At 47.4% G+C, this 12,620-nt stretch overlaps 1 protein-coding gene across 2 annotated transcripts in view; it reads right to left on the reverse strand.

Annotated features, from left to right (window-relative positions):
* Window positions 1-12,620, reverse strand: part of CARHSP1 (calcium regulated heat stable protein 1) — a 37,749-nt gene that overhangs the window by 3,665 nt on the left and 21,464 nt on the right. For both annotated transcript variants that reach the window (XM_066560647.1, XM_066560648.1), the window contains exon 3: window positions 11,131-11,253. In XM_066560647.1, the coding sequence (XP_066416744.1) occupies window positions 11,131-11,253 (123 nt within the window). The remainder of the gene's footprint in view (window positions 1-11,130; window positions 11,254-12,620) is intronic.

The following is a 12,620-nucleotide window of genomic DNA, read 5'->3' on the forward strand; positions in this document are numbered from 1 at the left end:
CCTGTATCTAAATATTAATCTAAAACCTGCTATGAGGAGTTAAAGGCACTCCCAAGGCCTGGGGCTTGAAATGTTTGAGGGAATAAAGTCCTTCAAACTTTATTTCCCTGGAAATATCTCTACTCCAGAGCTGCCCCTGACTGTGGCAATCAGACCCAGGAGGGCAGGTCCTGAGCTGAACCCTTCGGAGCAGTGCCTGGGAAAATGGGAGTAAATTGAAGGCAGAAGAAATATTTACAGCAAAATCGAGATAAAGCCTCCTTCATCAGACCTGACAGCCTTTCCAACCCACACAGGCTGATCCAGCTGACCTTTATTTACTTCCAAAGTCTCCAGGCCACCCTGTCAGCCCAGCCCAGTATCACACTGGACAGGCTCTGCTCAAGCTCTCACATCTGACCTTTGCTGTGCTGTCCTCTCCAGTCACTGCCTCCACCTATGCCCCATTTCCCCCAGTTCCATCAGGTTTGGGATCCTTTCAGGTGTGGAGGGATTGCACACCCAACCCCTACTGTCCTTCCAGGAGCAGAATCTAATTTACCTTTTCTAGTGCCAAAGACCCAGACGTTTCCCCTGACTTGAAACAGCAGTTTTGCAGAGAGGATGTACTGGAACCTGATGAGGGGACATAAAAGCCCCAACAAGAGACACAGGAAAGGGTTAAAAGAGTCAAACCAGAAGTGAAAATAAAAGTGGTATATAAAAAAAATGACATCACCTTTCCTACTTAAACTTCTTGAATCTCAAGAAGGATCAAAGGAACCTTGATCTTTCATGGCAAAAAAAAAAAAAAAAAGATAAAAAAATCTTGCAATAAAGCTAAAACCACTAAAACTGAAGCAGCATCTCCCCTTGGTGCTCCAGGCACCACTGCAGAGCCCCAGGCCCCAGGGGGAGCAGGAACTCATCACCAGTGCACAGCCACCCCCAAACGGATGCCCTGCCCAGGAAGGGATCTCAGGTTTGGCTGAAACATCTTTTTTTTTTTAACAAACAGGAACCTTACATGTTTTTTAAAACCTCCTGTAAAACAGGATAAGGCACAGTTAGTAAAATAAACGTTTGAAATCTGCAAAAGTAGGTAAATATGGTTAATGTAAAAGGAAAGTGGATTCAGAGTCTCCCAAAGCACCAATATAAAAAAGCTTTAAGGTCTTGAAAAGTGGAGGTAAATGAGGAATCACTTGAATATTCAAAATCAAGTGAGGAAGAAGTGCAGCTTGAGCATTTAAAAGGATGGGTGTTTTGTTAGGGAATGTTTTATTTAAATGGAAATATGAATATGTACCTGGACAGGTTCTGGTAAGGTGTGTGTTGCAGGTACACTGGTAACAAAGTGATTCTGCTTTTCCAAGAAACAAGACCAAGTGAATCAGTACACACACACAGAACATGGCTAACACACCCCACACTGCAGCCAGGGGGAGGAGAAGCAAAGGCCCAGACTGCAGCACACACTCAGCTGTCACTGAAAGCCACCACGTCCCCCAGGCCTTGGGGGTGACTCTTTGGGCACTGCCTGTCAGCCCCTGGTCTGCCAAGGAAAAAGGAAAAAACCAAAATATTTGCTGAGCCACATTTCTTATGCTGAATCATGAGGTTAAACACTCGTGTTCCTTCTAGTGAAGGGATCAGATTATGCCCCACAGAGCCCTGAGCATTACCCAGCCCAGCCAGGGGCACTTTTCCCTGCTAGAGAGCATTTCTGGCAGGGCTGAGCATTATGCTGACAGCATCAGATCCTGTCTTGGTTTCACTGCTTATCCAAGCTGACACTACAGGTGACTGGAGCTTGTGATAAAACCTCATTCAACCCCAGGACAGCTTCATCTGATCCCTACTCTGCTGTCTTTCCTCACTTGTTGAGGTGACCCTGCCCCACCAGAGCCAGGCCTGTCCTTTGCACAGCTGTGTGTAAAGGCTGCGGCCACACAAACATCTCCAATTTCATTCTCTGCTTTTGGCCTTTAAACTTTCCTCCCACAGATCAGATATTCTTTTTTCTCCTGCAGGTTTGTGATCCCTAGTTATTTTTGGTGCCTAACAAACATGAGATCATTAGCTCACTGCCCCCAGTGCACATGAAAAGCAAGAGGACAAAGGTCTGCAGCCTGAACAGAGCTGAGAGTGAGCAGTGTCCCCTGGGCAGGGTTTGCCACCAAAAGCTGCTGCTGGGACAGACACAGAGCCACTCCAGCCCTGCTGTGACTACAGGTGCTGCTTGGAAGGAGGAACAAACCACAGCCAGGTTGTGCAGTGCTTGTGGGGCAGGCAGAAAGGACAATCTGATGGCACTCAGAGGGGGTGGGATGTGGCAGGGGAGGCAGAGCCCTGCACAGAGCTGGGGGAGACCCTCCAGCAGGATGCAAACCTCCAGCACTGGGCAGGAAATGAACTGGAAAAGATCAGAGAGAGTAAACAGAGCTCTTGGAACACTTAGCCTACAACTGACATTCTGTAAACAATGGAAGTTACCTGGAAAATTTGGTAAAGGAAGTTAAACATGGACTTTTTTGATGTTACATATTGATTAAATAATTTTAGGTCTGTATTTTTTACTTACACCCTCCACATATATTAAATGTTGATCTAGAGGAATGTGGAGGTTTCCACTTCTGTTTGAGATATTGAAGTGCACTTTCGATTCAAAATAATGAATATCTACATACCCAGGAATCTTAAGGCACTTCAACAACTTCAAATTCAAGCTAAAAATAGGAAATATTTCCCTGATGTTAGAGTCAGAGAGAGACACAATAGAGTGAGTTTTAGATTATCCAGCACCTCCCATTTCCCAGCTCAGTGCCAGTCTGGTATGGTGGAGCATTTTATCCTGCACTATTTTTAGGGAACTGGGAGGTTATTAGGAAATTACCTAAATAAGGAATGTTCTAGTTCTTCCTCCTCACAGCTGCTATTCATATTCCAGGGCTCTAGTTAAACCTCTTGGGACAAAGCCAAAGTCACATGGAAACATTTTGGAACAAGAGTTTTCAGAGAATTCTGAGCCTTGCTGGTCACCAAGCCCGCCATGGGTGACACCATGAGCACTTCCATGGGCTCTGTTTCCTCCTGGGCTTCTTAAAGCTCATTTAACACCTCAACATTTGCCTCAAGAAACCTGAGGTGTTTTTAACAGCAAGATACAACAGAGTAATGAACCATTGTGAGTTACTAATCCCAAATGCCCTCCCATGCACTCCCTGGGCAAGCCAAGGGCCCCAGCAGCCAGCACAAAGCCAGCAGTGACCTGAGGGAGCTGGCAGGCAGGAGCAGGGCTGCCTGCCCCACCAGCCACACCAGGGACTGGGACACACCAGTGTAAAGAGGCTCAGACTCTGAAGAATCCCAGCAGTTCATATCCAAGGCCTCTGCTCCAGCATCCCCTGGTCCCTGAGCTGCTGCAGAGAAACCTCCCAGGAGCTGCACCTGCAGTTCAGTGGATGCACCACCCTGGTGCCCAGCTCCCCACTGGCCATGGGGTTTGAATCCCCAGTCAGGGATGGCTATGGCTCCAAATGTACTTCCAGCAGCCAATTCCAGCCCAGGCAGCACAGACACCCTGGGAGGAAGGAACAGGAGAGAGCTTTGCAGGGATGCCTCTGTCCCTCAGCCACAGACAGACACCTGTTCCTGCACACAGCCAGCCTGCATCCTGCCACAATCCCACCCAACACAGTTTGGATCATGGAGGGGCAGATTCTGGGGAGACTTCACTGCAATAATGACCACAGCAACCTGACTCTCCTGCATGCACCACTGCAAAGGGAGTTTTCTGAGCCAGCTGGGGTGGGGGGGTGGAAAACCCTTAGGAAAAATATTATCCATGTTCTATTCATTTCCAAACCCCTCTCAAGAAAGATCTGGAATTCTGCTGCCTCTCCTTCCTGCCCCAGATAATTTACCTATTTCAGACACTTCACCCTGCAGCAAAGCATCAGAAGGGGAGCCCATCAGGAAGGATGTGTGCTGTCCAAAGCATGTAAGTCATCCAGGATTTTGAAGGCAATCAGAAAGCTGATATTTGGTTTCCCAGCACCCCCAGAGCAGTTGGTTGCAGTCAGCAGGAACTGTTTTGCTGGTAGTTCACAGAAAAGCCAGAGAGGCCAGAGAAGTTTGTTCTCTCAGCTCAGATTCAGCTCTCAGATCATTTAGAATTACCAGGTAATTTTAATTTCCAGCCCATATTGTTCCACTCCAGCAGAGGAGCAGCACCACAGAGAAGCCAGGAGATGTGGCACTAATGCTTTGCACCAAAGAGTGATCTGGCAGGAAATCAGAGGAAAGGAAGGAGCATGACAAGATGATCTCTCCATGGACACAAGCAGCTCAGAGCCAGCTCCTCAGAGCAGCAGGGACACAGCTGGGCTCTCCCTGCAGGAAGATGCAGCTGACAGAACATCTCCAGCACAGCAGCTGGAATGCACCAGCAGAAAGGGACCATCCCCACCTGGGAGCCCAGCCAGAGCCCTCGGGTGCCCAGCCCTGCTGAGTTACAGACACTGGAGGCAAAACTGAGATCACACCACAATGGAGAAGTGAAGCACAGCAAGCTCAGGGTGTCCCTGGGGTGCTGTGTGCCAGTGTCCCTGGGGGAAGCACAGCACCAGTCCTCCAGAGCCATCACTGCCCACGGGTCAGGAACCCAGCCTGAAGGACAGCCTGAAGGCCTCTCTGCAATGCAGCATTTTCCCCTTCAGAGCCAAGTGCTGGCAAACTGCAGAAAACCCACAAGCACTGCATGTTTTTTTCTTTTTCATTAAATATGCTGCTTTTGCAAAACAAAATCTTTTAAAACACCAAGAGTGTGGTCATTCATCCATCACTGCTCCCTGGTGAGCCACCTCCTTGCCTTGCCCTTGCAAGTACACAGGCTTCAGGCCAAATGCCAGATAAATGCAAAATCCTGGGGCACAAACCATCTCCATCATGTGCCCACTCCCAAATGCTCTGGGGAAGTAGAAGAGTGGGTGCAGTGCTCTAATGCACAACACTTGATCTGCTCCCCCATGTCCCCCAGCCCTCAGCAGCCCAGCTGGGAAGGGAAGCTGATGTGAACCTGAGTGCAAGGCAGAACCTGAAACACCAACAGCCAGCACTGCAGGGAGTCCTGTCTGCCCTCTGGGAACATCCCACAGCTACAGGTGGGACAGCAAGAGGGGGAGAGGGAGGCCACCAGAGGCACTGTGTGTGCTGGCAGCCACAGCAGGGAGTGTCTGGGAGAGCTGATTTAATCCTAGGAGGGAACACGAGCCAAGGAGATGACACACAGGAGGATAAAGCTGTGACACCACCATACAGGAGGATAAAGCTCTCACACTGATGCTGTAACACCACCACCAGTTTGCTGACAGTGGATCATCTGACAGGCTGGTGGAAATGGAAGCACTGACTGTACATGTTGCTATTAAAAATGTAATTATGGCCTTTTTAAAAATTTCACTCCGGGCAAATGAATTTGCCTTTGCTTCCTGCTTTCCAGAGATGTTATCTGAATTACCATCTCAGCAACTCCTCTGCCTCCATGCTTGCCAGCTAGGGCTTTATATTCACTACACCAAGCACACTTGTGTTTGTTCTAGAGAGGGGTGAATCTGGATGAATCTGAGATAAACAAAACCTCATCACACCAAAGAGCCATGACATTTCCCTAGCACAACTATTTCTACCAGGTTGAGAACTGTCTGCAGTAAGCACAAAGAAGCAGGACTCACTTGTACCCAATCAGCTAAAAAAGAGAAGTGGCTCCACACAAGTGTTATCAAACACCAAAACAAATAATCTCTGCAGCCTTCAGAGCCACATTAAATCAAAGCCAGCAGACAAAAGGCCCCTTCCAAAGGCTGTGCTGCCATGCAGCCAGACCCTGACAGGCTGCAGAACTGGGCAGGAGCAGCTGCTGAGCTCCAGCACAGGCCAGGGCAGGGTCCTGCAGCTGGGGAGGGAAAACCCCAGGCACCAGCACAGGCTGGGCTCACCCACTGGATGGCAGCTCTGCAGAGAGGGACCTCGGGGTGCTGGTGGGTGACAAGTGACCATGATGTGTCCTGGGGGCCAGGAGAGCCAGGGGGAGCTTGGGGTGCCCTGGGGGGAGTGTGGCCAGCAGGGCAGGGAGGTGACCCTGCCCTCTGCTCAGCCCCACTGAGGCACAGCTGCAGGGCTGTGGCCAGGCCTGAGCTCCTCAGGAGAATGACAAGGAGCCACCAGAGAGGGCCCACAGAGGCCACAGAGATGGTGAGGGGTCTGCAGCAGCCCCTGAGAGGAGAGACTGCGGGAGCAGGGCCAGCTCAGTTTGGAGGAGACAGGGCTGAGAGGGGATCTCATTAGATTGAATTATCTCAAAGGCAGTTGCCAAGGGGATGGTGCCAGGCTCTTTCCAGTGGTGCCCAGCAACAGAACAAGGAGCAATGGCCATAAACTAAACACCAGAAGTTCCACCTCATCATGAGGAAGGAATTCTTTATGTCGAAGGTGACTGGCCCTGCCCAGGGAGAGAGTGAACCCTCCCTGTCTGGGGACATTCCAAACCCTCCTGGATGCATTCCTGTGTAACCTGCTCTAGCTGACCCTGCCTTGGCAAGGACAGTGGCCTAGATGTTCTCCACAGGTTCCTTCCAACCCCAACAATTCTATGATCACATATTTATACCCATATCTCACAAGTCCAACTCAATAAAGCAGCTTTGGTGCAACTTCCACTCATAAAACATGTCTACATGTCCACATTCCTGCACAGATACACAGAAAATTTTGCAGATATCAAGTGAAGCTTTTGAATGCCACATATATTTGACTTTATTTTTGGGCTAATGTTCACTTATAAAAAGGAAATGCCAACCCAAGTGTTGTTATTATCTTACAAAAAATAAAGAAACTTACAGGAAACAGACATCCCATCCTATGGAAGACATTTTCACTAAAATGTAACCTCACAACTCCTCAAAGCTTACGGAAGAAAATAATTTAATTCCTCAAATTAAAAGTTTATGTTGAAAATCATAATAATCTGTGTGCAAGTCAGGCAGCTGGTGCCTATGCTTAAAACCTTCACTAATCATCACAGCTTAGTGATGAGCACAGAGGAACAGTCTATCTTGGTGAATCCAAACTGGCATAACCATTTTATCCAAGCTCCTGAAATCCCAGCTTTTGGGAAGAATTTGGGAGAAACAATCCGCTCTCATTTCATGAGAAGATGCCTGAGACAGTGAACAGGCTAACATCTCCCTCACATTCAGATTTAACTGAATAAATAGATGGAAAAGAATCACTTGATAAACATGAGGAGGATCTCAAAACTCTGTGCAAACCAGAGTCACTGGAGTCCCCTGAGCCACAGGCCTGGCTACAGAATGCTGCCACAAAAAGCAATTCCAGTTAATAAAGAGCAATCTATCAAATTCACTGTGAAATAAACTGAAATGAAAGGCATTACTAATGTGTCCTTCCAGTGTTGCCTTGCATCAGGATTAAGACAGTGACACCATCACCCTCCAGCACGAAAAGCTGTTTCCAGCAACTCAAATATACTCTGAGTAATTAAAGAACACAATGTGCTGAAACCTTCAGTACTTCAATAATAGCACTTTTCACTAACAGGTTGAGGCAGAAACATCAGCTATTTTTGAACTGAAGCTCTGAGACAGTACCTACCTTTGAAACATTTCAAACAGTGGCCCATTCCTGCTACAATAGAAAATGCTGTTGAATTCAAGAGAGCAGAATTGACCTAGAGGAGCTGTAAAAACACAAAACACTTCAGTCCTACAAAATCTATATGAACTAAGATGTTTCTGAAAGTGGGAGGAAAAGAGCCTTTGAGCACAGTTTCTGCCAGGAGAAGGGCATGGTTTGCCTGCTGTGAGATGGGAGGAGAAGTGGAGGTCCATGGTGAAAGCCAAGTCAGTAAACACCACAGTGAGCTCAGAGCCTTCTGTGGCAGGAGGAGATCACCAGGGAGGGAGAGGACCCTCAGCACTGGACTGGCAACCATGGTGGGGCAAAGCCTCTGCCAGAAAGGTACAGATGCCTCCCAGCAATGGATGGGGTACAGGAGGTGCCCTGCAGCCTTCTCCTGCTGCACTGCAGGGACACCACAGCACAGGGAGCCTGTTCCTGGTGTGAAATGGCACAGCTGAGAATAGAGAGAGCCAGGCTGGTCCCGTGGCTGGGCTGTGTCTGAGGGCCCAGAGCCTCCCAGCCCTGCCCACAGAGCAGCTCTGCCCCTCTCCAGCCTCCCCACACAAGGGTGGTGCAAGGGCACAGCTGGGGGAGGCTGGCAGAGCAGAGAACCTCCTGTGCCAGCCAAACAAACACTGAAAAAAGCCTGAAAACACCTCCACCAGCGAGGCTGGCCATAATCTTTTACAACCTTTTGGCTCATTCAGTGGTGCTTGAGGATGGAGGGAGTGGGTGGCAGGAAGAGGAGGGTGGCACAGCTCTCTGGTTACTCCAGTACAGTTTATTGATGGCTCCCAGTCAGAGCAGTTTGAGAGCAGATGGGATCAATACACCAACAGCACAGCCCACCAGAGGGGACTCCTGTCACAGGGGCCTCGCACAGAGCACCAAAAATCACAGCACACAAAGTTATTTTTGTAATGTCACTTGGGACCTCAGCATAGGAGACATATGGGAGTCTTAAACAGGGAAACAGAAAAAACATCTCTGGAGTTGCTACTGAGTGGAGGGGAATTGAGGGCAGGAACACCTTGTGCACCCAGAATCAAGTCCAAGACAGAAAAATGTGTTGGGCAGTAGGATAGGGACCTGAAAGAGCAGTTCAGTTTGTACAGACAAACAAAACAGCAACCCCAATCGAAAAGTCATCTCCAGGGTTTTAAAAGGAATAATTTCACATAACTGAAGAAAATTTTACTGAACTAGTTGGAAGAGAAAATGTACTGGGGAAAAAAACCAGGACTGAAAATAGACAGTTCTTTAAAAGGAATTCATTAGAAGGCTGAAAATTCATGTTTCTGCAAGAAGGCTGTTGTAACTAAACCCCTGCTGATCAGTAACTGTATAGGTCAGACTAGATGTTCACAGTTAAATTTTTTTAAATTGTGACATAGGAAATGCTATTTTTAAGTTATTCAGGAAATGAGGAGAAATAGTGCATTTGCATTAGACAAAAGAGAAAGGAGGTATTAAAAATGTCACTTCCTTGGGTTGAACACAAGTCAGACCACTGAACCTATTTGCACCCATGAGCCCTACAAAGCTTTGGGCTGTCAATGCCCACGGTGCAGCAACATTCCAGAAACCTGGAGGAAAGCCAAGTGCTCCTTCTCCAAGGACATGTGCTGCACACACAGCCAGGAAAGACAGCTGGGGCAATGGGAGTGGGTTTGGTGAGGCTTTTGTTGACTTACCACTGGATAACCACTCTGAACAACAAATAAGGATTATACAGCTTCAGTACTGTGAGCAATAGGTAAAATAAAACTGGTGGTAGAAGAGGTTACAGGAGAATAAACATCAGTCTTAACACACACACCCTCAGAGACAACAGCCACTGGTCAACATCCCAGCCTAGGAACAAATATTAAAATTGCCCATTAAACCTTGCAGATTAGCCAGGCCATAAACACCAAGGGCAGTGCAGGCAGGGGATGTGCTGGGCAGGCAGGGCTGTCCCAGGGGATGTGCTGGGCATTCCTGAGCAGGCAGGGCTGTCCCAGGGGATGTGCTGGGCAGGCAGGGCTGTCCCAGGGGATGTGCTGGGCATTCCTGGGCAGGCAGGGCTGTCCCAGGGGATGTGCTGGGCATTCCTGAGCAGGCAGGGCTGTCCCAGGGGGATGTGCTGGGCAAGCAGAGCTGTCCCAGGGGATGTGCTGCCCTGCAGCCAAGCCAGGAGCCTCACATCCAGGAATAGGGAATGCAGCCACAGCTGGGAATGCCAGGCTGGATCTGCACCAAACTTTGACACTGCAGAGGATGCTGAGGGCACAGCAGGTAAGCAACGCTGCAAAGACTGGGGATCAAGGGCTAATGCGATTATGGGATGTACAGAAAGAGAAACAGAGCAGAACTGGAGGAGATTTTATCTCCTTACACTGAAAGTGTGTGTGCAGTGTATAGTCTTAACATTATGCTTAAATTCTTCAGTCTCTTTTCTAAGCATGCTGCAAAGACTGGCTTAGACTGGAGAAAAATTCTCAGCAAGGGACTTAAAAAGCTTTATCTGCTTAGTTTATCAAAAGGTAAATTCAGAGGGGGTGGTTCTCAGTGTGTTCAGGACAAAAAGGGTTCAAGTACTAATGAACCCTTTAACAGAGAAAGCTTCAACTATAAATTGCTCACAACCTAAGCTAGATAAATTCAAGGAAGTAATAAAGTGTGACTTTTCTCAACAGTAAAGGCAATTAACCTTTAGTTTAATAATGGTACAAGCAGTGCAAAGTAAAAGTAGTGAATTTTCAGCGTTATAAATCTTTACGTTAAAACCAGACACTGCATGAAATATTTGCTTCAGGTGAATGCAAGTTTCTGGGTCTGGGCAAAACTCATAGCTTATTCTAAGGGATTTAAGGATCATCTTCTAGTTTTTAACTCAACAGATTTATAATAATAACAACAGGAAAAGAACTGCATAATCTATTGCTGCCAGTAACATCTGCATAACCCCTCTTTGCTGGAGTAAGGATGACAGATTATAAACCAGATTGTGTCTGAAATGTCGAGAGCAGTTGATAATGAAGGCAAAGCAGAGCTGCAGCTCCCCTTGGGCACATTTTGTATTTGCAGGGAAGCCCTGATGAGGGGGAGAGAGAAATGATGCATCTGACTCCATCTTATCAGAAGGCTAATTAATTACTTTATTATACTATATTATTCTATACTATATTACATTACATCTAAACTGAATCTGCCAAGCACTCAACTCTGCACACCCTGCCCAGAATCTCGTGACTGTCAGCCCACAGTCCTGACACACACACATACCTGACCCTGACAGGCCAAGGAAATAAAACACCATCACTGTGGGTAACCAATCTCCATATTGCATTCTACTTTGGCACAAACACAGGCACAGCAAACGAGATAAGAATATTCTTGGGAAGAATTGTGCCTTGCTTTTGTCTGTGCAGAGAAGAGTGGGGCTGGAGGCACACGGACAGAACTCACTCTGAGATGTGCACGAAGATGTCGGGCCCTCCGTCCGCAGGGGTGATGAAGCCGTGGCCCTTGGAGCGGCAGAAGCACTTGCAGACCCCTTTGTAGATGGGCCCCTCCGAGGCCCTCACCGTGCTGCAGGAGGAAGCACAAAGAGCAGCTCAGGGCTGGGCACGCTCCCACTGTCACCAGGGCACACTGGGCACAGTGGCCAAGCCCTCCCTCCCTCCCTTCCTGTGAGCTCTGCAGCAGCGCTCGGCTCTCACTGCCCCACACTGCACTGCCTGGGGCCTTTGGAAGGGACACTCAGATGAAGATGATGTTTGTTAGCACTGTAATGCATCTACTGCCATCTTGAATCCAACTGCTCCGTCACTGGGCCATGTTTTCCTCCAGACACCACACTAAATGTGAGAATCTTCCACTTCCAGACACCATCCTGCCTTTGCTTCCTGCTTTCCAGAGATGTTATCTGAATTACTATCTCAGCAACTCCTCTGCCTCCATGCTTGCCAGCTAGGGCTTTATATTCACTACACCAAGCATATTTTGTGTTTGCTCTAAAGAGGAGTGAAGTATGAATCTGAGAAAAACAAAACCTCATCACACCAAAGAGCCATGACATTTCCCTAGCACAACTATTTCTACCAGGTTGAGAACTGTCTGCAGTAAGCACAAAGAAGCAGGACTCACTTGTACCCAATCAGCTAAAAAAGAGAAGTGGCTCCACACAAGTGTTATCAAACACCAAAACAAATAATCTCTGCTAAATGTACAAATCTTCTACCTTTGATGAGTTTGGGAGTACCAGTGTCCACCTAAGTGCTGTGCTTTCACAGATTTCACAGGAAGTGTGAACCCCAGCTGTGGCTCATAACAGCCAGACTCACGCCTGAACTCCTCCTCCACTGCCATGGCACTTGTATTTTAAAATGAGACACATTTGCAGAACCAACTTTAGGGTTTTGATGGTACTGCCATCAAAAAAAAAAACAATTACTTATCCTGAAAACTGTGGTTAAATCCTTTTCTGCATCAAATACACTGATCCAGGGTTTGGATCCAGGGTTCCAAACTCACTCAAACACTTCCATTAATGAAAACCAACTGGTTTAGACATATTATGGGGTTTACTCTGATCATTGCTAGGTCAGAACCTTCTTCATGCTAGGAATATCCAGTAGGTTCCATGTTAGAAGAGGATTTTGATGCAATTCTTCAAACACTGACAGTGCAGCCATTTGTTTATGTGCATCATGGCAACTTGGACATCATTGTCCCAAATGCTTAAATTTTACTGAAGTCCAAATGAAATTGTTTTTAAAAAATGGTAACAACTTTGTTCCTTAAATCAAACTAACAATAAAGAAATGTAGCTGAAAGTGCTAAAGAAAGAAATCTCCATTAAATCACTTCATTTCCAGCTCTATAAAGCTGTCAACACACCTGACCTCACAAGTGCTTGTTACACAGAAAAGCACTCACTGTCCTAAACAAGCTAC

The sequence above is a fragment of the Molothrus aeneus genome, chromosome 16 (genome assembly GCF_037042795.1).
Source record: "Molothrus aeneus isolate 106 chromosome 16, BPBGC_Maene_1.0, whole genome shotgun sequence".
NCBI classification, from domain to species: domain Eukaryota; kingdom Metazoa; phylum Chordata; class Aves; order Passeriformes; family Icteridae; genus Molothrus; species Molothrus aeneus.